General features: G+C 45.1%; 2 protein-coding genes, 1 long non-coding RNA gene and 1 other non-coding gene across 4 annotated transcripts in view; 3 read left to right on the top strand and 1 right to left on the bottom strand.

The window, feature by feature from the left end:
* COG4 (component of oligomeric golgi complex 4) overlaps window positions 1–14,825 on the bottom strand; it is a 36,308-nt gene extending 21,483 nt beyond the window's left edge. Inside the window, exons 1-7 of the mRNA XM_023210382.3 lie at window positions 14,639–14,825; window positions 11,270–11,352; window positions 9,549–9,663; window positions 6,277–6,451; window positions 3,573–3,766; window positions 1,248–1,353; window positions 282–439 (exon numbers count right to left, since the gene is read on the bottom strand). Coding sequence (XP_023066150.1) covers window positions 282–439; window positions 1,248–1,353; window positions 3,573–3,766; window positions 6,277–6,451; window positions 9,549–9,663; window positions 11,270–11,352; window positions 14,639–14,809 — 1,002 coding nt within the window. The 5' untranslated portion in view covers window positions 14,810–14,825. The remainder of the gene's footprint in view (window positions 1–281; window positions 440–1,247; window positions 1,354–3,572; window positions 3,767–6,276; window positions 6,452–9,548; window positions 9,664–11,269; window positions 11,353–14,638) is intronic.
* Window positions 82–14,681, top strand: LOC111541443. Its single transcript, XR_002731260.2, has 3 exons — window positions 82–127; window positions 1,231–1,407; window positions 14,550–14,681. It is a non-coding gene; the product is annotated as an uncharacterized LOC111541443 (long non-coding RNA).
* A 230-nt stretch (window positions 14,826–15,055) lies between the features above and the next one.
* Window positions 15,056–23,964, top strand: part of SF3B3 (splicing factor 3b subunit 3) — a 52,704-nt gene continuing 43,795 nt past the window's right edge. Inside the window, exons 1-4 of the mRNA XM_023210381.1 lie at window positions 15,056–15,194; window positions 19,265–19,404; window positions 21,459–21,785; window positions 23,295–23,467. Of these exons, the coding sequence (XP_023066149.1) occupies window positions 19,335–19,404; window positions 21,459–21,785; window positions 23,295–23,467 (570 nt within the window). The 5' untranslated portion in view covers window positions 15,056–15,194; window positions 19,265–19,334. The remainder of the gene's footprint in view (window positions 15,195–19,264; window positions 19,405–21,458; window positions 21,786–23,294; window positions 23,468–23,964) is intronic.
* On the top strand, window positions 22,095–22,173 carry LOC111541508. The gene has a single exon (XR_002731281.1). It is a non-coding gene; the product is annotated as a small nucleolar RNA SNORD111 (small nucleolar RNA).

Genomic DNA, 23,964 nt, shown 5'->3' with positions numbered 1-23,964 from the left:
TGTTGCACATTTTATGATAGAGAACTGGTCTACTACTTCTGCTGTTTTCTTTTCAGGAAGCCCTTGTTATTTCCGTTTTGGTCTTGAACTGAGGCCATCATCATCTTGACAACACCTCAAGTCCAAGGTAAGCTGGCAATGGGCAAGATGCAGGCCAGTTTGTGCTGAGCATTAATTTTTCTCCTGTCTGCACCTTTCTTCAGTTTCCCCTCCAAGTTATTCTACTCAGTGTTCCTGGCTAAAGCTGCTACCAAACCCCACCTGGAGCTTCCCCTGCTCACCTGCTGGTGGTAGTCCCTTTGCTTGATGAACTTGTCTACCACCTTCTCCACCTGTCTGTCACATTCCACCTGCAGATATTTGATCAGGATATAGAGTCTCCCTGGCCCATAATAGGTCTCCACTATTGGTTGGTGTGTCTCCACAATGCGGGCAATCCCTAGAAGGGAGGAAGCAAGAGGGTTTAGAATTCTTCCTACAAAACAAACTTGCTCCATCTGGGACTAACCAAGGGTCTAACTCAATCCTTTTGGCTGCTTCACTTTCTTTTTTTTTTTGAGACGGAGTCTCGCTCTGTCGCCCAGGCTGGAGTGCAGTGGCTGGATCTCAGCTCACTGCAAGCTCCGCCTCCCGGGTTTACGCCATTCTCCTGCCTCAGTAGCTGGGACCACAGGCGCCGCCACTGCGCCCGGCTAGTTTTTTGTAGTTTTTAGTAGAGACGGGTTTTCACCGTGTTAGCCAGGATGGTCTCGATCTCCTGACCTCGTGATCCGCCTGTCTCGGCCTCCCAAAGTGCTGGGATTACAGGCTTGAGCCACCGCGCCCGGCTCACTTTCTAAAATGAACACAAAATAGGCCTTGTCAATGCTAGGGGTTGCTAAGCAAATATGTTAAATATGCACAGTGCTTGGTACATCAGCAGGCATTTGGTAAGTTACATTGATACTGTTTTCTACAGCAGCATCTTTGGAATCAGCATCACTCGCTTTCCAGTAATTTATTTTAGGGTTAAATTTATTGTTACGGAGTTTGGGGTTTGAGGGTTAGGCAGGATCAAAACACTGGAGAGACTCTAATTTTTGCTTATCAGGCACTGAATCTGGAAGTTATTTAATTCTTCAATCAATTAATACACAGTAAACTGCATGATTAAATTAAAGTCATCAAACTAGAAGGGTGAGAAGAAAGGCTAGGATGCAGGTGTCACATAGAAATGTCTCGTCTCTCTAGAGTAGAGAGAGGCTCACCTTCAAACAGAAGAGTAAGTGTATCTGCAAAGATGACTGCAGCTCTCCGATCACTCATGTCTGTCCCCAGCACCATGAGCAGATTCTCCTCAGCTTTACTGGCCACCTAAAAAAGGAGAAGACCCACATACGTTTCTCAGACAGGCCAGCCTTACACCAGGTATGTCTCAATTTTCCAAAAAGGCCTCCCATTGGCTTTCTTTTTTTTCACATTTCCCTTGATGTTTGGAAGCCCAGGCAGCACAGAGGAAACTCCCTTGAGGGACAGTCTGAGCCTCAGGCAGGACAAGGAATGTGAACATGGTGTAGCTCCTCTTCCATTTTCTTCTCTTGGAAAATATGGACTGCCATTAGCCAAGGGACAGGGTCCTCAGTTCCAACAATCTCAAAGTGTAATTTTCTATCATTTTTTAAAATAAGAGACAGGGTCTCACTCTGTTGCCTAGGCTGGAGTACAAGGGAGCCAGTCATAGTTCACTGTGGCCTTGAACTCCTGGACTCAAGAGATCCTCTCACCTCAGCCTCCTGAGTAGCTGGAACTATAGGCAAGAGCCACCATAGCCAGCTAATTTTTAAAAAATTTCTGTAGAGATGGGGTCCTGCTATGTTGCCCAGACTAGTCTTGAACTCCTGGCCTCAAGCAGTCCTCTTGCCTCAGCATCCCAAAGTGTTGGAATTATGTGAGCCATTATGCCTGGCATGTTATCATTAATAGTGCTTTCTCAAGCAGGACAAAACCTGGGTACTGCAGAAGGGACTTCTACTGGATTAAAGGTAGAAGCCAATTCTAAATCCCAGGTGGCAAAGTATACTGATAAAAAAAGTACCATAGAGCAGGTTTTTTTTTGTTTTGTTTTGTTTTGTTTTCGGATGTAATTTCGCTGGTCACCTAGGCTGGAGGGCAATGGCACAATCTCAGCTCACTGCAGCCTCTGCCTCCCGGATTCAAGCGATTCTCCTGTCTCAGCTTCCCGAGTAGCTGGGATTACAGGCACCTGCCACCACGTCTGGCTAATTTTTGTACTTTTTAGTAGACATGGGGTTTCACCATGTTGGCCAGGCTGGTCCTGAACTCCTGATCTCAGGTAATCTACCCGCCTCAGTCTCCCAAAGTGCTGGGATTACAGGCGTGAGTCACCGCGCCTGGCCTGTATTTTGTTTTTCATTAATTTTTTAGAATGAGTAAAACGCAAACTTAAACATTCCAAAGGAACAAAGGAATATTCAGTGAAAAGTGGTTCTTCTAATCTGTGTCTCTTAATTTCTCAATTTTCTTCAGAGGTGACCATAGTCAACCCTTCCAAAAGAAATCTTATGCTTATACAAATATATCTTGATTGCTGACTCCCTCATTTTAAACAGGAATGACAACATATTGTTTTGTACCCTGTTTAACAAACCACGTTAGAGAATAAAGTATGTCAGCACTTAGCGAACGGCATCATTTTTCTTAACGGCATAATAATGGTCTGACAGAATTTTTTTGTGGGAGGGGAGTGACACACATAGACATATAGCTAAAAAAACAGCTGGGTGGGGTGGTAGTCCCAGGACTTTGGGAGGCTGAGGTGGGAGGACTGCTTGAGGCCACGAGTTTGAGACCAGCCTGGGTAACACAGTGAGACCGTTTCTACAAAAAAAAAAAAATTAGCAACGCATGGTGGCACGTGCCTGTAGTCTCCACTGTTCGGGAGGCTGAGGCAGGATTGCTTGAGTTTTAAAAGAGTGATTCAGGCCGGGTGCGGTGGCTCACGCCTATAATCCCAGCACTTTGGAAGGCTGAGGTGGGCGGATCACCTGAGGTTGGGAGTTCGAGACCAGCCTGACCAACATGGAGAAACCCAGTCTGTACTAAAAATACAAAATAAGCTGGGCGTGGTGGTATATGTCTGTAATCCCAGCTACTTGGAAGACTGAGGCAGGAGAATTGCTTGAACCCAGGAGGCGGAGGTTGCAGTGAGCTGAGATCATGCCATTACACTCCAGCCTGAACAAGAAGAGTGAAAGTCCATCTCAAAAAAAAAAAAAAAAAGAATGATTCAACTTGTCAGAGAACTTGCATTTTAATTTCATATGCTTTCACCTGGTCTGTTGGAAATGAATGTGCATTGGCAGATGTCTTGGCCATGCCTGGTACACAGCAGGCTGGCAACAGGTGTGTTGAATGAACACACACATCCAGTCCTGCCCGGCTACACAGCAAGGGCAGTAAGGGGAGTCATATCCAGAAGAGAGAAAGTATCCATAGAAAGTGGATCCATCCAGTGCCCCAATCTGCAGGCAGAGAGCCACACAATTATCCTGCCAAGCAATCAGGGTCCATACCTGCTTGCAAAGGTATTCTGAGAACTTTCTTAATCCCTCCTCATGCAAACCCAGCAGTGGGAAGATCTTGAAGAAGCGCTCCACCTGGGGCAGATCACCTTCCTTGGTGGCAATGGCAAACTTCTCTGCCACAATGGCTTTGAGACGTTGCTCAGCTTCCTGCAGCAATTTCAGGTTGGCATCAATCATGCTCCCTGCTCAACAGGGAGAAAATGAAAATTCAAGTAAACAATGGTACTGTGTCAGGTCCATGCCACTTTGTGTAATACTATTCATCCAGCAAATATGTATTAAGTGCTTACTATGTGCAAGGTGCTGTGCTAGTAATATCTATGATTACAAGATGAATCAGCCCCGATCCTACCATCACAGAAGTTAGGATCAAGTAGAAGAGATAAAGTTTGTGCACAAATAATGATGATGAAATACAGTACATGATGTGTCATAAGAAAGGTGCCAAAGGACGGGCACTGTGGCTCACGCCTGTAATCCCAGCACTTTGGGAGGCCGAGATGGGTAAATCACAAGGTCAAGAGATTGAGACCATCCTGGCCAACGTGGTGAAACCTCGTCTCTACTAAAAACACAAAAATTAGCCAGGCGTGGTGGCATGCGCCTGTAGTCCCAGTCACTCGGGAGGCTGAGGCAGAAGAATCCCTTGAACCTGGGAGGCAGAGGTTGCAGTGAACCAAGATCACGCCAGTCTGGCAACAGAGCAAGACTCCGTCCCCAAAAAAAGAAAGGTGTCAAAAAGTCACATTTCTGGTTAAAGTAATGAGAAAAGGCTTCCTAGAGAAGGTGACATCCCACCTCTCGAAGATGGGCAGGATTCTGATACCTGCACAGGAGGAACAAACATTCCAGGCAAAGGGAATGAAATACACGAAGTGATAGAAGCAGAAAGATGAAAAGAATATTTGCAGAATATTCCAAGTAGCATATTCTTTGGCATATGTAGGAGCTTGAGAAATACTTGCACAATGAATGGATGCATAAGTGAATACCATTAAACAAGGCTAGAAAGACAGGGTGTGTAAAGATCGTGGAAGATCTAAAACATCAGACTAAGAATTTAATTTTATGAGTAGGTAATATGGTCAAGTACAAAGAACGCGCTGGTCAGAGAATCAGTAGATCTGGATTCAGCTTCTTTTTCCATAAAATGGGAATACAGTAGTCCCTTCTTACCTGTAGGGGATCCATTCCAAGACCATTATGGATGCTCGAAACCATCGACAGTACTGAACCTTAAATATACTATGTTTTTTCCTATACATGCATACTTAGGATAAAGTTTTTTTTTTTTTTTGAGACGGAGTCTCGCTCTGTCGCCCGGGCTGGAGTGCAGTGGCCAGTTCTCAGCTCACTACAAGCTCCGCCTCCCGGGTTTATGCCATTCTCCTGCCTCAGCCTCCGAGTAGCTGGGACTACAGGCACCCGCCACCTCGCCCAGCTAGTTTTTTGTGTTTTTTAGTAGAGATGGGGTTTCACCGTGTTAGCCAGGATGGTCTCGATCTCCTGACCTCGTGATCCGCCCGTCTCGGCCTCCCAAAGTGCTGGGATTACAGGCTTGAGCCACTGCGCCCGGCAGGATAAAGTTTAATTTGTAAATTAGACATATTCAGAGATTAACAATAATATATAATAAAATATAACAATATACCATAACAAAAGTTATGCAAATGTAGCTTCTTTTTAAAAAAATACCTTATTGTACTGTACTCACCCTTCTTGTGATGAAGGGACACACAGGATGGCACAAGATTTTATCACACTACTCAGAACAGCAAGCAATTTAAAACTAGGAAGTTGTTTATTTCTGGAATTTTTCCTTAATATTTTTGGACTAAGCTTGACCATGAGTAACTGAAGCTGCAGGTAACTGAAATGGCAGAAAGCGAAACCACACATAGCGGGGACTACTTTAACAAAGCCTGCCCCAGGATGGTACAGGACCTACGTATGGCCTACTACCAGATAAGAAAACTTCCTGGCTGGGCACGGTAGCTTAAGCCTGTAATCCCAGCACTTTGGGAGGCCAAGGCGGGCAGATCACCAGAGATCAGGAGTTCGAGACCAGTCTGTCCAACATGGTGAAACCCCATCTCTACTAAAGATACAAAAAACATTAGCGAGGTGTGGTGGTGTGCGCCTATAACCCCAGCTACTCAAGAGGCTGAGGCAGGAGAATCGCTTGAACCCACAAGGCAGAGGTTGCAGTGAGCCGAGATCGCGCCACTGCACTCTATCCTGACAAGAGAGACTCCATCTCAAAAAGAAGAAGAAAAAGAAAAAAGAAAACTTCCTAAAAACTGATGTGTTTTATTGGTCGAGTCTGCTTACTTCAGATCACAGATGATTTTTTTTTTTTTTTGAGACAGAGTCTCACTCTGTCGCCCAGGCTGGAGTGCAGTGGCCGGATCCCAGCTCACTGCAAGCTCTGCCTCCCGGGTTTACGCCATTCTCCTGCCTCAGCCTCCTGAGTAGCTGGGACTACAGGCGCCCGCCACCTCAGCCGGCTAGTTTTTTGTATGTTTTTTAGTACAGATGGGGTTTCACCGTCTTAGCCAGGATGGTCTAGATCTCCTGACCTTGTGATCCGCCCGTCTCAGCCTCCCAAAGTGCTGGGATTACAGACTTGAGCCACCGCGCCCGGCCTATCACAGATGATTTTAACTAAAAACCAATAGTTTGGGATGCTGACCCTCTTTGCCCTGTCGGCTGAGCTCAATGACTGACTTGTCCAGGCACAAGTAGCGATGAATGTGGGCTGCAGCCTGCTCATAATCTTCATTCCTCAAAGCAGTCTGAACTCCATCCATGCAGAACTTCAGGTCCAAGATGTCATCAGCTCTCTGAATGGCCTGATAGAGGCGGTTCTGAAAAAGATTTGGTACTTAGAAACAATGTCCTCTTCTTTCAAAAATACCCCTCAAGAAGGTAGGGAGGAGATTCAGGAGCTGAAACTGGTCAACCATATGTCCTTTTAAGCTGTCAATAGCAATTTCACAAACACCACCACTACTGTTAACACAACTGTTATTGATGATGATCAAGACCACTGACAGGTATCATACAATTTTAATAACGTGATCAAATCATTCTATTTTTTTTTTTTTAGACACAGTCTCACTCTGTGACCCAGGTGGAGTGCAGTGGTACAATCACGGCTCACTACAACCCCTGCCTCCTGGGCCTAAGCTATCCTCCTACCTCAGCCTCCCAAGTAGCTGGGATTACAGGCGTGTGCCACCATGCCTGGCTAGTTTTTGTATTTTTTGTAGACGCGGGGTTTCACCATGTTTCCCAGGCTGGTCTCAAACTCCTGAGCTCAAGCTATCTGCCGGCCTTGACTTCCCAAAGTGCTGGGATTACAGGTCTGAGCTACAGAGCCCACCTTTTTTTTTTTTTTTTTGAGACAAAGTCTCACTCTGTCGCCCAGGCTGGAGTGCAGTGGTGCAATCTTGGTTCACTGCAACCTCTGCCTCCTGGGTTCAAGCAATCCTCCCACCTCAGCCTCCTAAATACCTGGGATTACAGGCGCACACACCCACAACGTGCTAATTTTTGTAATTTTTGTAGAAGAACAAGGTTTTGTCATGTTGCCCAAACCCAGGCTGGTCCTGAACTCCTGAGCTCAAGCAATTCACTCTCCTCGGCCTCCCAAAGTGCTGAGATTACAGGAGTAAGCCACCATGCCTGGCCTACTTCATTTTCTTACCTAATTGCCCTGGATAGAACCATACAGCCACCAACTCACATATATTTTTTTTTTTGAGACGGAGTCTCGCTCTGTCGCCCAGGCTGGAGTGCAGTGGCCGGATCTCAGCTCACTGCAAGCTCTGCCTCCCGGGTTCACGCCATTCTCCTGCCTCAGCCTCCTGAGTAGCTGGGACTACAGGCGCCCACCACCGTGCCCGGCTAATTTTTTGTATTTTTAGTAGAGACGGGGTTTCACCGTGGTCTCGATCTCCTGACCTTGTGATCCGCCCGCCTCGGCCTCCCAAAGTGCTGGGATTACAGGCGTGAGCCACCACGCCCGGCCTGACTCACATATTAAAGATTTTTTTTTTTTAAACATGCTTGCTTGTTTTAGAGATATAGTAAGAGAAGACACCCTTGTCTTGTTCCTCATCTTAGGAGGAAAGAATAACATCTTTCACCAGTAAGTATGATGTTAGCTGAGAGTTGTTTTTTTAAAAAAATTTTTGTAGAGATAGGGTCTCACTAGGTTCCAAAGTTTGGTCTCAAACTTCTGGCCTCAAGAGATCCTACTGCTTTGGTCTGCCAAAGTGTTAGGATTACAGGCATGAGCCACCATACCTGGCCAGCTGTGGTTTTTCACAGATGCCCTTAATCAGGCTGAGAAGTTCCCCTCTATTCCAAATTTGCTTAGTGTTTCTACCATGAAAGGGCACAGAATTTTGTCAAATGTTTTCTTCTGAGTCTATAAGGTGATCATGTGTTTTTTGTCCTTTTTTCTATTAATATGGTATATTATTAGGTTGGTGCAAAAGTAATTGTGGTCTTGACCATTACATTTAATTGATTTTCAGATGTTAAATCAACCTTGTCTTCCTAAGATAAATTCCACTTGGCCATAGTATGTAATCCTCTTTATATATTGCTAGACTTGCTTTGCTAGGGTTTTGTTGAGTATCTCTTTTTTTTTTTTTTTTTTTTTTTTTTTGAGACAGAGTCTTGCTCTGTCGCCAAGGCTGGAGTGCAGTGGCGTGATCTCAGCTCACTGCGAGCTCCGCCTCCCAGGTTCATGCTGTTCTCCTGCCTCAGCCTCCCGAGTAGCTGGGACTACAGGTGCCTGCCACCACGCCTGGCTAATTTTTCGTATTTTTAATAGAGACAGGGTTTCACTGTGTTAGCCAGGATGGGCTCAATCTCCTGACCTCATGACCACGTGCCTCAGCCTCTCAAAGTGCTGGGATTACAGGTGTTAGCCTCTGTGCCCAGCTTGTTGAGTGCCTTTATGTCTATATTGTAAGAGCTACTGGTCTGAAGTTTTCTGTGATATTTTTGTCTGGCTTTGTTATCTCACATTAGATTTCTATTGGAAGGTACTCTTCTAATATCTAATGTGGTAGCTTTTTGTTTTGTCTTTTTTTTTAAAAAATAGAAGCTGGCATTTATTAACTTACTTATTTATTTTTAATTTGCAGCTCCACTCTGCAACTCAGGCTGGAGTACAGTGGCATGACCTTGGCTCACTGCAATCTCTGCCTCTTGGGGTTAAGCGATCCTCCTGCCTTGGCCTCCCAAGTAGCTGGGACTATAGGTATGCGTCACCACACCTGGCTAATTTTTGTATTTTTTAGCAGAGACAAGGCTTCGCCATGTTGCCTAGGCTGTTCTCAAACTCCTGGACTCAAGAGATCAGCCTGCCTCAATCTCCTAAAGTGCTGGGATACAAGTGTGCACCACCATGCCCAGCTAATTTTTGTATTTTTTGTAGAGACAGGGTTCTCCCATGTTGCCCAGGCTGGTTTTGAACTCCTGGGCTCAAGCAATCCTCCTGTTTTGGCCTCCTAAAGTGATGGGATTATAGGTGTGAGTCACCACGCACAGCCCCATTGACATTTTGATGTTTGAGTTAGTAGAGGGCAGTAAAGAAGCTACTGGCCAGGCAAGGTGGCTCACACCTGCAATCCCAGCATGCTGGGAGGCCGAGGAGGGCAGATCACCTGAGGTCAGGAGTTTGAGGCCAGCCTGGCCAACACGGTGAAAGGCAGAAGGATAACTTGAGCCCAGGGGTTCAGGATCAGCCCGGGCAACATGGCAAAACCCCATCTCTAAAAAAAAATACAAAAACTAGCTGGGCGTGGTGGTGGATGTCTGTAGTCCTAGTTCCTCAGGAGGCTGAAATGGGAAAAGTGCTTGAGCCCAGGAAGTTGGGGCTGTAGTGAGCTCAGCCTGGTGACAGAGCAAGACTCTGTCTCAAAAAAGAAAAGCGCAATATATTACCTTTGCCAGGTCAAGCTGACGAACTTTGCTGGACACATTCTCAGCCAGGTTGCAGGTAAAGGTGATCATTCCAGCCAGCTGCTTTGCATCTCCCTCAATCAGCTGCAGGTTAGGACTAGAGAAACACATAGTCAGCATACACATAACCACAGGGCAGAGGGTAAGAGATAGAAACTTTTCTTTGCATATGGACACTGTGTCTTCTACTTCTTTCATACCTACCTATAACTCTTAGCTCGGTTTGCTCTGCACTCAGCTTTTTCTCAAGAATGTTTAACTGTAAACTCAGACCTATGCTTGATAAAAAATTAACTCTTTTTTTTTTTTTTGAGACAGAGTCTTGCTCTGTCGCCAGGCTGGAGTGCAGTGGCGTGATCTCGGCTCACTGCAACCTCTGCCGTCCAGGTTCAAGTGATTCTCCTGTCTCAGCCTCCTGAATAGCTGGGACTACAGGCGTGTGCCACTAACCCCAGCTAATTTTTGTATTTTTAATAGAGACGTGCTTTCACCAAGTTGGCCAGAAGATGTTCTTTATCTCTTGACCTTGTGATCCACCTGCCTCAGCCTCCCAAAGTGCTGGGATTATAGGTGTGAGCCACTCTGTCTGGCCAAAATTAACTTCTAAAACGAATAAAGACACTGGTAAATAGGTACAACCAAAGAATTAGAGAACAAATTACCTCAATTGCTAAGTGAGCATAAGATGCACTAACCAGTACTCTGTGAGAGGATGGTGAGATCAAAGAACAACTTGTTTTTTTTTTTGAGACAGGTTCTCACTCTGCCACCCAGGCTAGAGTGCAGTGGCATGATCATAGCTCACTGCAGTTTCCAACTTCTGGGCTCGAATGATCCTCCTGTCTCAGTCTCCTGAGTAGCTGAGACTACAGGCGCACAACACCATGCCCAACTAATTTATTTATTTATTTATTTTTATTTTCTGTTTTTGAGACAGGGTCAAAAGTGATCCTCTAGATGTGGCCTCCCAAAGTGCTGGGATTACAAGCATGAGCCACTACCCCCAGCCAAAGAACAATTTTTATGACTAACAAATATACCTAGTCTATAAAAATGCTGGTTCTCAGGTTGGCACAGTGGCTTATGCCTGTAATCCTAGTACTTTGGGAGGCCAGGCAGGTGGATCACTTGAGGTCAGGAGTTTGAGACCAGCCCGGCCAACATGGTGAAACCCTGTCCCTACTAAAAATACAAAAATTAGCTGGGCATGGTAGCACATGCCTGGAATCCCAGCTACTCGAGAGGCTGAGGCAAGAGAATTGCTTGAACCCGGGAGGCAGAGGTTGCAGTGAGCTGAGATTGTACCACTGCACTCCAGCTTGGGGGACAAGAATGAAGCTCCATTTCAAAAAAAAAAAAAAAAAGGTGGTTCTCACACTTGGGCTGTGCATTAGAATCACTTGGAAGGCTTGTTAAAATACATCTTCCCGGACCCCAGCCATAGAGTTTCTGATTTTGTAAGTTTGGCGTGGGGCCCTAGGATTTGCAAGAATTCTAACAAGGTGTGATGCTGGTACTGCTGGTCCAAGGACTCTTTGAAAACCATCGAACTAATACCCTTAGTTGTTCACTTTATCTTGAGATAATACCCTTTATATTTCAAGCTCAACTGGTGTTTATAACAGAAAGTTTAAAAAATGGTCACTTGTCCAATTGACCCTGTTGGAATTTACATTAGCTCTTTCTGAGATGCACAGACTCACCCCATTCGGTGGAGAGTGACCATCTTACTTTCAATGCTGTTTTGCTGTTCCAAAAGAGCATCCAGCTCTTTCTCCACCACTTTCTGAAACACAGAGAAACATCCTGTCAGCAGAATCATCAGAAGGAACCTTAAGAGTTATCTAATCCAATCACTTAGCTGAAGGGTGAATCGCATTTCCAAATCCTTTTCTCCTTCCAGTATGCTCTCCGTAGACTTTAACAATGCTTCATTTTGCACTTACGTTGCATGTTTGATATCTTACATGTATCTTATTCCATCTGGCAGATGAGCACCATAATGGGCAGAAATAAACTTTTAGTCAGTATCATTAGCATAGTGCCTAATACAGGAAGGCATTTAAAATACAATGCCTGGCCAGCACTGGATCCCAAAGTAATCCCAGCACTTTGGGAGGCCCAGGTGGGCGGATCACCTGAGGTCAGGAGTTCATGACCAGCCTGGCCAACATGCTGAAACCCTGTCTCTACTAAAAATACAAAATTAGCTGGGTGTGGTCGTGGGGGCCTGTAATCCCAGCTACATGGGAGGCTGAGGTAGGAAATCACTTGAATCTGGGAGGTGGAGGTTGCAGTGAGCTGAGATTGCGCCATTTCACTCCAACCTGGGCAACAAGAGTGAAATGCCGTCTCAAAAAAAAAAAAACAAAAAAAAAACAGCCTAGACAAATGAAATTTCCAGTGACAGTTACCAAAAATTTTCTTCTTGGTGCATAGTCAGTAGCCAGAGGTTATAAATCTAATTCTCTCTCATTCAAGCCATTTACTGTGCAACCTCAATTAATGTAACATTTTTTGCTTCGGTTTTTTCATCTGTAAAACAGGGATAGCAAAACGTATCTCATTAGGCTGTTGAATTAGTCAAACAGGAAACCACACAAAGTGCTTAACATGGTATGTGGCATATAGTTCAACAATAGCCATTAAAATTAACCATACTTTTTTTTTTTGGAGGGGGGGCTCAAGCGCTCTTCCTACCTCAGCCTCCCAAATAGCTGTGACTATTGGCATGCATAACCATGGTCCACTGTTTAATTTTTTGTAGTGACGAGGTCTGACTATATAACCCAGGATGGTCTCCAACTCATGGGCTCAAGCTATCTGCCCATCTCAGCCTCCCAAATAACTGGGATTAGAGGCGTGAGCCACTTGTGCCTAGCAGGCTATCCTTTTTTTTTTTTTTTTTTGAGACAAGTTCTCTTTTGTCCAGGCTGGAGTGAAGTGGCATGATCTTGGCTCACTGCCACTTCTGCCCCCCGGGGTTCAAGAGATTCTCATGCGTCAGCCTCCCGAGTAGCTGGGATTATAGGCGCCCACCACCACACCCAGCTAACTTTTGCATTTTTAGTAGAGACTAACATGGTTTTGCCATGTTGGCCAGGTTGGTCTTGAACTCCTGACCTCAGGTGATCCACCCGCCTCAGCCTCCCAAAGTGCTGGGGTTACAGGTGGGAGCTACCACGCCCAGCCATATACATTTTTTGTTGTTGTTTGAGATGGAGTCTCTCTCTGTCGCCCAGGCGGGAGTGCAGTGGCACGATCTCAGCTCACTGCAACTTCTGCCTCCCGGGTTCACGCCATTCTCCTGCCTCAGCCTCCTGAACACCTGGGACTACAGGTGCCCGCCACCACACCTGGCTAATTTTTTGTATTTTTAGTAGAGACGGGATTTCACCATGTTAGCCAGGTTGGTCTCGATCTCCTGACCTCGTGATCCGCCCGCCTCTGCCTCCCAAAGTGCTGGGATTACAGGCGTGAGCTACTGCACCCAGCCAGCCATATACATTTTTATTAAAATCGTTCAGTAGGTTCCAGAGGGAGACTTTCTCTTGACAGTCATCAAATACAAATACAGAATTTACATTATTTTGTCTGTAGGATTTCCATAATTTACCACCCAACATATTGAATGACTGAATGAATGCAAGCTTAGGAATGTTAAGTCAAGATACTAAATATATATATATAGATAATAAAAATACGTGTGTGTATATATATATATACATTTTGAGACAGAATTTCACTCTTGTTGCCCAGCCTTGAGTGTAATGGCACTATTTTGGTTCACTGCAATCTCCACCTCCCAGGTTCAAGCGATTCTCCTGCCTCAGCCTCCCGAGTAGCTGGGATTACAGGCATGCGTCACCATGCCCAGCTAATTTTGTATTTTGAGTAAAGACTGGTTTTCACCACGTTGTTCATGCTTGTCTCGAACTCCTGACCTCGGGTGATCCTCTCATCCTGGCCTCCCAAAGCGCTGGGATTGCAGGTGTGAGCCACCGCGCCCGGTAAGATACTAAATTTTAAAACACATATTGCTGAGGCCAGACAAAAAAAAAAAACCCACACACTAAACTAGCCAGGCATGGTGGTGTGTGCCTATAGTTTCATCCACTCTGATTGCAGCACCACAGCACTCCAGCCTGCGCAACAGAGAGCGGCCCTGTTTCTAAAAATAACAAAACAAAAAACACCACACACATCTTGCTGAAAATGTATCAGAAACTGCTATAGTGCAAATTTACACTTGAAAATACTCAAAGATATCAACGATTCCCTCTCCCTCAGGCTGAAACCGCCTTTCGTGCTCAACTTTGCTAAAAGTTTGGTCTTAGATTAGAGCTTAGATCTCTTTTGACTGGCAAGGAACCCAACTGTCATTTGAAAGTGAATTGACAGCATCGAGTTGCCACTGAAAATTAAAGGAGACGGGAGATAGAACGTTATGAACTGGAAGGAACTGGAGAATCTAGTCCACACCCCTCATTTGATAAAATGCCAAGGATACAAGAGATGAACTGACCTGTCCAAGATTAGAGAACTGTGCCTGAGTGTTAAAAGCTCAAACCTCTACAAAGATGTGCATTTGACCGAAACGCTAAAATCACACCCCCAAATCACTCCTCACAAGGGGAAGTCTTAAAACGGTTCAAGAAGTTTACCTGCAAAGACTTCCCTCTTAAATAACAGGATGAAAGCGTTTCATAATTTTTAAATTAAACCAATGCAAAAGGGCGCTTATTACTTTGAGAACCAAGCACTTTGACAAATACTCTCGGACTAGTTTTACTCCCGTGGAGAAACTGGTGATCATGGATCAAGAAAATCAATGGGGGTCTAGGCAGGAGAGGCTGCAGATCGCCCAGATATCAGGGAAAACAAGCTCGGCGCGTCCGACAGCGTGAAAAGACTTGACAGGTCTACTCATATACCCGACTACGCTTCCGCTTCTTTGTTTTCCCGCTTTTTTGTATCCCCCAGCAAGGAGAGCTTCCCACAGCCCGGATTCCCCGACTGAAGGCTCCCACTCCCTAGATCCTCCATGAAAAAGAAGAGGCTCGGCCCCGCACCTCCTCGCCGCAGAGCCGTTCGTATACAGCCTCCAGCTCCTGCAGCTCTGTCAAGGAGCGAATGAGCTCAGCGGAGATTTCGGAGCAGCAGCCACCTCCCACCCCCTCAGATGGCGGCTGCACCCCTGACAACTTCAGAGGCGAATCAAGGTCCGCCATCTTGGTCCGCATCTGGCACTTCCGGTCCCTCGAGGCCCCCTCTTTGTTGGCGCCTCTTTGGGGCAGCCCACAGAAGTGCCCAATGAACGCCTGTGTTTTTTTTTTTTTTAAGTCTACTTCTAAAAACCTAATAATTTTCTGTTCTCCTGGAAAAAGCAAAGCAATAAATCATGTTTAAATAATTTTTAATGCGGTGTGGAAGCAAGACGGAAGCATTTTTAAAAAATTATATATATTCTTCAGGCGCGGGTTGGGTGCCTTTTTCCGCCGCGCGCCACCGGGATGCCCCTGTCTTGCGATCTAATGGCGGACGCCAGTATGTTGGAGTTGGTGGTGGCTTAAGTTTTGAAGGGAGGTAGCATCCGTCGGATATCCACACCATCCTTCTCGCTGCAGGGTAAAAAAACAGCCTGGGGACTTCCCCGGGCCCGGGGAGGCGGAGAGCGGCCGTATGGAAGGGGGGTCCGAGTCTTTGGCGGGGGTCACGGGCAGTCTAGGCCCGAGAGGTTCGAGGCTGGGGACCAGGAGGAGATGCAGAGGGATGGTTGGGGCGCGAAAACGGCTTCCTGCAATCATCTGTCGCTTCCATCCACAGGGTGGAAACATGTCCTAGCTTAAAATAGGGCTCGTGGAGATTGCTTCTAACTTCTGGGGTCTCTGATACGGGGGAGATGTGACAAGCAGCGGGAGGCATGGATGTCTCCCTCTGGGTAGACTAACTGGTACACCGATGGGAAGATGGAATGATGGAGCGTGTTAAAAGCATAAATAACGGAAACAGTCTTCAGAGCCAAGACTCCAGTTTGAATTTGTATTTTGGTAGTTCGGCAACTTATCTCCTCCCCTGAGCCTCTATTTTCTTATTTGCGAAATGGAGGATAGAGTTTAAATGCGATGATGTTTTTTTGGAGGATGGAGAAGATGCAGTGAGCAGTCATACAAGCTTTTTGTAATAATGGTAAACAGACGTGGGGGGAGTTTTTTGTTTTGTTTTTGAGACGGAGTCTTGATCTGTCGCCCGGACTGAAGTGCAGTGGCGCGATCTCGGCTCACTGCATCTCTGCTTCCCGGGTTCCAGCGATTCTCCTGCCTCAGCCTCCCGAGTAGACTACCTGGGATTACAGGCGCGTGCCACCACGCCCGGCTGATTTTTGTATTTTTAGTAGAGACGGGGTTTCACCGTGTTGGCCAGGCTGGTCTCGAACTCCTGACCTCAGGCGATCCAGCCACCTCGGCCTCCCAAAGTGCTGGGATTACAGGCGTGAGCCACCGCCCCCAGCCCAGACGTGGGGAAGTTTTAAAGCTTACCAAATTTATCTGGTATACGTTTTTTGTTTGTTTGCTTTGTTTTTGAGACGAAGTTTCATTGTCACCCAGGCTGGAGTGCAGCAGGGTGATCTCGGCTTATTGCAGCCTCCCCCTCCCAGGTTCTAGCTGCTCTCGCGCCTCTCAGCCTCCCCAGTAGCTGGGATTAAAGTCGTGTGCCACCACGCCCGGCTAGTTTTTGCATTTTTAGTAGTGGGGTTTTCACCATGTTGGCCAGATTGGTCTCGAACTCCTGACCTCAAGTGACCCATCTGCCTCGGCCTCCCAAAGTGCTGGGATTATAGGCGTGAGCCACCGTGCCTAGCCTGGTATATAGTTTTTCTAGTACTGGACTCATCCTCCGAAATGCACCTTCCTCCAAGACCCAAGATTAAGGTGTCGCTGGAGAACCTGAATCCAGCTAGGTTTGGGAAAAATGAATTCCAAAGGTTTGTAATGGATTGAATCAGTTATAAGGAAAGGGGAAAATAGGCTGTTCTCGTCAGCTACAAAATATGAAAAGTAACGAGGGGGAGCTGTTCAAGGATTCGGAAGCAGCTCCTGGCTTCCTCTCTTGCTTTTTTTGTTGATTGTTCTCTCCACTCCCTGGTCTTTCAACCTCGGTCCTTTTCGTTTGCCTTTTCCTGTGGTCCTAGAACATTAAAGATGTACCTTGGTCTCAAGAGAAAATTTTATATCCCTTAGGACCCATTTCTAGCCTGGAGGATTGATCTTGCCACCCTGCTTTTGCCCAGCCCAGAAATAGTAGTTATTTATGAGGACGTTTCCTCCTAATTCTCTCCTCGTTTAACAATAAAATCAAATCTGTATGTTAATTCTATACCAATGACGTTGGATTTCTCAAGGTCCCTTGCTTTTTTTTTTTTGAGACGAGGTCTCACTCTGTTCCCCAGGCCTGAGTGCAGTGACGCCATCCTGGCTCACTGCAACCTCCACCTCCCAGGCTCAAGTGATCCTCCCACCTCAGCCTTCCAAGTAGCTGAGACCGAAGATGTGCACCACCAACACCTGGCTAATTTTTTGTATTTTTGGTAGAGATGGGGTTTCCCTGTGTTGCCCAGGCTGGTCTGGAACTCCTGAGCTCCTGAGCTCAGGCAGTCCGCCCATCTTGGCCTCGCAAGGTCAAGTGAGCCACCATGGCTGGTCTCCTATGCTTTTGTTTATAAATAATTGCACTGGGGAAAAATAGTTTATTTTGTAGTGGTATCTATAGGTATAATTTTCGGTAATTATGGCAGAGTGGCAGAGGTACAGTTTGTGCTGTCTTCAGTCCTATTTGCTGAGAAAGAATCCTTTTCTATGACTTTATACTTCTTTAGGAAGGCCGCCTCCTGATGTAGCAGAAATGGTTTTGTTTTAGTTTTTGGTGATGAGTATGTTGAAATTTTAAATTCTAATCAATCCCTGAATATACAATTATATAAGAGATGCAAATGAAAAGTACACTTAATAAACCAGTTTTCTTCTGTTAGATTAGCAAAGGTCAAGTCTTAACCATTTTGGCTGGTTGTGGGGAAATGGGGACTCATACATTGCTGGACATGTTATTGGAAGTCTCTTTGAAAGGCAATTCAGCAGTACCTAACAACTTTTCAAATGTATGAATCCCTCAATCCAGCAGTTCCACTTACAGGAATTAATTTTAGAGACATACAAGCATATGAGTGACCTACATACAAGGGACTTTCTTTGTAGCAGTATTCGTAATAGCAAGAGATTGGAAACACCTGAATGTTAGGTAGGCTATTGGCTAAATGAATTATAATATGCCCATTCATTGGAATGCTCTGAAACTGCAAAGTAAAAATGAGATAGCCCTTTGTTTATTGTGCAGATAAAGTAATACGAAATAAGGTGCAATATAGTGTGAGTGTATAAAATACAGTACCCAACCCTTGGTTAAAGGTTAAAAAGGGTTAATAAAGTGCAGTATAAGCCAGGTGCTGTAGCCCCAGCTCCTTGGAAGACTGAGGTGGGAGATCACTTGAGCACAGGAGTTTGAAGCCAACCTGTCCAGCATAGTGAAACCCTGTTTTTACGGTATAAATATATGTTCTTATTTGTATATGTAAAAAATATCTGAACGGATGCGTTATAACTTGGTAAAATAGATTCCCCCAGGGAGAACTGGATGGCTAGGGAATGGGTTGGAGGGAGCTTTTTGCTGTGCTTTTGCATGCTGAATTATGTTAATGTATAGCTTATTGGAATACAAATAAACAGAGGTACTTAGTTCTTGTGACAAGTTGCCTAACACTGCATTAATGTTACAGATTCCAGCTTGCAACATTTTCACCATTTGTTAAGTGACCTTGGGCAGGTGATTTAATCTCTGCACTTGAGTTTTGTTATCTATAAAATAAGTATAATACTGCAATTTAATAGGATTCTTGTGAGGTTAAAGGCAAAATATATGGCATCTTGACTTGTCATTTAGAGGGCGCTCTTAATTAAAAGTATGTTGTTTGTTTATTTATTTTTTTGAGACAAAGTCTCATTCTGTAGCCCAGGCTGGAGTGCAGTGGCACCATTTTAGCTCACCACAACCTCCGCCTCCTGGGTACCGGTTCAATCAATTTTCCTGCCTCCTCCTCCTGAGTAGCTGATATTACAGGCACTCGCCACCATGCCCAGCTAATTTTTGTATTTTTAGTAGAGACAGGGTTTCACCATGTTGGCCAGGCTGGTCTTGAACTCCTGACCTCATGACCCACCTGCCTCGGCCTCCAAAAGTGCTGGGATTACAGGTGTGAACCACTGTATGTTGTTTCATTTTTTGAAATGGACTCTCACTCTGTCGCCCAGGCTGGAGTGCAGCGGCATGATCTCGGCTCACCACAACCTCCGCCTCCCGGGTTCAAGTGATTCTCCTGCCGCAGCCTCCTGAGTAGCTGGGGCTACAGGCATATAGCGTCATGCTCAGCTAATTTTTTGTATTTTTAGTAGAGACGGGGGTTTCACTATGTTGGCCAGGCTGATCTCGAACTCCTGACCTCGTGAGCCACCTTCCCCGGCCACATACGTTGTTTCTTAATAGGGCTTGCTCTACTGGTTCTGCTGTCTTCATCCAGAATTTCCCATACAGAAATGTCTGTTGAAGTAATAGTCTCCCAGCTATTTTTCTGTTTTCTGTTTCCTTAGCTTTCTTGGACTCGGTACTGTTGGTGTAACCAAGACCTGGAGGTCTGGGTGACTCAGGTTTCCTGCAACCATGTTTCTGTACAACTTAACCTTGCAGAGAGCCACTGGCATCAGCTTTGCCATTCATGGCAACTTTTCTGGTAAGTTCTCTCGTTACCATCTTTTGAAATTTTAAGTGAATTAATACATATCTTGTTTAGTCTCTTGGGCAAGAAATGTTTTCCATTTATGACAAAACACTTTGTAAATGCAAACAATTCAGATTATGAAATGAGGTGTTAAGTTCTGGTGCATTATCTGTTACCTATTTCAGATGCATTTCCTAGCTCACGTTGTGCAATGATTCTTGTCAGGGCACACAATTCTTGGCTGCTTATTGCTGTGAGACATACTGAGATGTGTAGGACCTGGTCCTTGATTTTGAATTTGACATCAGGTTGGGTAAAAAGAATGTCTGAAGGTGTTTGTCAGGTTATCAGAGAGTAATTTAAGTAAAGGGAAGGTTGGACCTTGGTTTGGTGCTTGAAGAGATAGAACTTTAGTGTGAGAGAAAAGGGAAAGTGCAATTTAGGTAGGGAGTGCTGCCTGCGTGGAAACAGATCATTTGCTGATGTTCACCATGTGGGGGATATTTTTGTAAAGATGGATTAAGGCCAGGTTTGAATTGTGTGAAATTTCAAATATTGGATTAGGAAATATAAATACGAAGTTACTGAAAGCAAGATACTAATCTTTATAAAATAAAAACTTTTTCTTGCCGTTTGCAGATTTAACATTTGTGAGTCAATCCAAGTAATGCAGGAGGTTCATGATTGTGTAGAGTGTGACATAATTTTGTTGAGGTTTAAATCTGAATACTTAATGTGTGATACTGAGCAGCAGCCTAACTGACCACACAGCATTCATATTTCATGTTATTTTCTCTGATCCTCATTATGGCTCTTTCTGTGGGTTTGAGGCTTCATTTGGGTAATTTAGTTATTCTTTGCTGCATTTGATTAAGGAAATATGTATATGGGAATTTGGAGATTTGTGACTGACTTCACTATGCAATGCAATGAATCTCAGCTGGAGTTTGGATAGAATTTTTGAAAGCCCTTTTTTTTTTTCTCCTCGAAACAGAGTCTTGCTCTGTCACCCAGGCTGGAGTGCAGTGGCGTGATCTTGGCTCGCTGCAACCTCTGCCTCCTGGGTTCAAGCGATTCTTCTGCCTTAGCCTCCACATGCGCTGCTACGCCTGGCTAATGTTTCATATTTTTAGTAGAGACGAGGTTTCACCATGTTGGCCAGGCTGATCTCCAATTCCTGACCTTGTGATCCACCCACCTTGGCCTCCCAAAGTGCTGGGATTACAGGCATGAGCTACTGTGCCCGGATGAAAGCACATTTTTAATACTAATTTTATCTTTCGGATTCCTTTTCCAATTCAGTCTTCCTTTTTATCTAAAATGATAGAGAAGTTTTCTTTTCTTTTTTTCTTTTGTTTTGAGACATAGTCTTGCTCTGTCGCCCAGGCTGGGGTACAGTAGCGTGACCTCAGCTCACTGCAACCTCCGTCTCCCAGGTTCAAGCGATTCTCCTGAGTCAGCTTCTCAAGTAGCTGGGATTATAGGCACGTGCCACCACACCTGGCTGATTTTTGTATTTTTAGTAGAGATGGGGTCCCACCATGTTGGCCGGGCTGGTTTCAAACTCCTGACCTCAAGTGATCTGCCTGCCTCAGCCTTTCAAAGTGCTGGGGCTGGGATTACAGGTGTGAGCCACTGTGCCTGGCCTTTTTTTTTTTTTTTTTTTTTTAAGGGAAGAGGTCTTGCTGTATTTCCCAGGATGGAGTGCAATGGCAGGATTATAGCCCACTACATTCTCTGAACTCCTGGGTTCAAACTATCCACCCACCGAAGCTTCCCAAGTGGCTGGGACTAGAGGCACATGCCACCACACCTCACTAATTTTTTTTTGAGACAGAGTTTTGCTCTGTTGCTCAGGCCGGAGTGCAGCGGCGCAGTCTTGGCTCACTGCAACCTCCACCGCCTGGGTTCAAGCGATTCTCCTGCCTTACCCTCCTGAGTAGCTGGGATTACAGGCATGCACCACCCCACTTGGCTAATTTTTGTATTTTTAGTAGAGACAGGATTTCACCATGGTGGCAGGCTGGGTTCTGGTTGTTTATGATCTCTATTTTTTGGTGATCCAGGAACCAAACAACAAGAAATTGTTGTTTCCCGTGGGAAGATCTTGGAGCTGCTTCGCCCAGACCCCAACACTGGCAAAGTACATACCCTACTCACTGTGGAAGTATTCGGGGTTATCCGGTCACTCATGGCCTTTAGGCTGACAGGTGGCACCAAAGACTACATTGTAGTTGGCAGTGACTCCGGTCGAATTGTTATCTTGGAATACCAGCCATCTAAGAATATGTTTGAGAAGATTCACCAAGAAACCTTTGGCAAGAGTGGATGCCGTCGCATCGTTCCTGGCCAGTTCTTGGCTGTGGATCCCAAAGGGCGAGCCGTTATGATAAGTAAGTGATTTACTCTACTTGCTGTGTGTGCTTAGTTTAGGATAACAATGCTGTGATCTTGGTGGTGTGCCAGTTCCAGTTAATCACTTACGTGAGTTTGGCATCATGTTTGGATTTACTCTAGGTTTAAAGTTGCGTTTCCTTTTTAAAAGAGTTGCATTTTGTTGTAAAACAATGGGAAAAATCTTAACATACCTTTGTACTTCCCATCTAGTTGGAAATGAGTGTTTTTCAGTTTCTTTGTCTTTGGCAAAAAGACTAAAATGAAATGATCTTGTGTTATTAGACAATGAATTTAGTTGCCTTCTTCAGCCTGAAGTGATGATTCACATTCATGTCTCTTCTCTGATAAATTTTTGAAGAAAATTTTGTGTATCTGATCAGGCCTCTAGAGGGCAGTCCTCTCTGAGTAGTCATAAAATTGTTAGATGTAATTCAGAGAATAAAACTAATGATAATTTTATGAATGACTGTTTTTCAATATCCGTAAATCTAGGACTCATTAAAAAATTTTGAAGAGTTAGTGGGATATTTAAGATCCATATTAGGAAGGAGGGGGCCACAACGATGCCATTGTCTTAAAAAAAATTATTTATTTTTAAGAGATGGGTATCTCAGCCGGGCACAGTGGCTATTTATTTTTAAAAGAGATGGGGGTCTCACCCAGGTGCGGTGACTCATGTCTGTAATTTCAGCACTTTGGGAAGCCTAGGCGGGAGAATCACCTGAGGTCAGGAGTTCGAGACTAGCCTGGCCAACATGGTGAAACCCTGCCTCTACTAAAAATACGGAAGTTATCTGGGTGTGGTGGCGTGTGCCTGTAATCCCAGCTACTTGGGAGGCTGAGGCAGGAAATCGCTTGAACCTGGGAGGCAAAGGTTGCAGTGAGCCGAGATAGCGGCACTGCACTCTAGCCTGGACAACAGAGTGAGACTGCATCTAAAAAAAAAAAGAGATGGGGAACTCACTATGCTGCCCAGGCTGGTCTTGAATTCCTGAGCTCAAGCAATCCTTCTGCCTTGGCCTCCCAAAGTATTGGAATTACAGGCTTGGGCTACTGTGCCCAGCTCCATTATTGTCTATTCTTTTTTTTTTTTTTTTTTTAATGAGACAGAATTTTGCTCTTGCTGCCCAGGCTGGAGGGCAGTGGTGCGATCTCAGCTCCCTGCAACCTCTGCTTCTCGGGTTCAAGCAATTCTCCTGCCCCAGCCTCCCAGGTAGCTAGGATTAAAGGCATGCGCCACCACACCTAGCTAATTTTTTGTATTTAGTAGAGATGAGGTTTTACCATGTTAGTCAGGCTGGTCTTGAACTTGTGACCTCAGGTGATCCACCCGCCTCAGCCTCCCAAAGTGCTATTCTGATGATAGAGAACAGAATACTGAGTTGTTATACTTGTAGAGTTACTGCTGTTAATAATGATTAAAAGAAAAGCATGATGTGACTCTAGTTTTGTAAGTCTCTCTTCTCATCTGGGGATCTTGTGTGTTTTATCTCCTTCAACTACAGGTGCCATTGAGAAACAGAAATTGGTGTATATTTTGAACAGAGATGCTGCAGCCCGACTTACCATTTCATCTCCCCTGGAAGCCCACAAAGCAAACACTTTAGTATATCATGTAGTTGGAGTAGATGTTGGATTTGAAAACCCAATGTTTGCTTGTCTGGAAATGGATTATGAGGTAACGGGGACCCTGTCTCTTTGCGTTTCTTTCAGTCACCTCATTGTTTTTTTAAGATTGTTTTCTTCCTTGTGCATATGTGTTTTTTGTTTCGTTTTGTTTTTGTTTTTGTTTTTTGAGACAGAGTCTTGCTCTGTTGCCCAGGCTGGAGTGCAGTGGCACAGTCTCAGCTCATTGCAACCTCTGCCTCCCGGGTTCAAGTAATTCTCCTGCCTCAGCCTCCTGAGTAGCTGGTACTACAGGCACGGCCACCACACCCAGCTAATTTTTGTGTTTTTAGTAGAGATGGGGTTTCACCATGTTGGCCAGGCTGGTCTCCTGACTCCAGGTGATTGGCCCACCTCACCCTCCCAGACTGCTGGGATTATAGGCCTGAGCCACCTCACCCAGCCCCTTGTTCATGTCTTAATTCTGTCCTGTTAGCACATCTCCATATTCCAAATGCCTTACTGAAATTCTTTGGGATGCTTCAGAGGTTAACCAAGTATTTAATAGTC

This window comes from Piliocolobus tephrosceles, chromosome 17 (genome assembly GCF_002776525.5).
Source record: "Piliocolobus tephrosceles isolate RC106 chromosome 17, ASM277652v3, whole genome shotgun sequence".
NCBI classification, from domain to species: Eukaryota; Metazoa; Chordata; class Mammalia; order Primates; family Cercopithecidae; genus Piliocolobus; species Piliocolobus tephrosceles.
The sequence above is the reverse complement of the archived record's forward strand: the minus strand, read 5'-3'. Positions and strand labels throughout refer to the sequence as shown.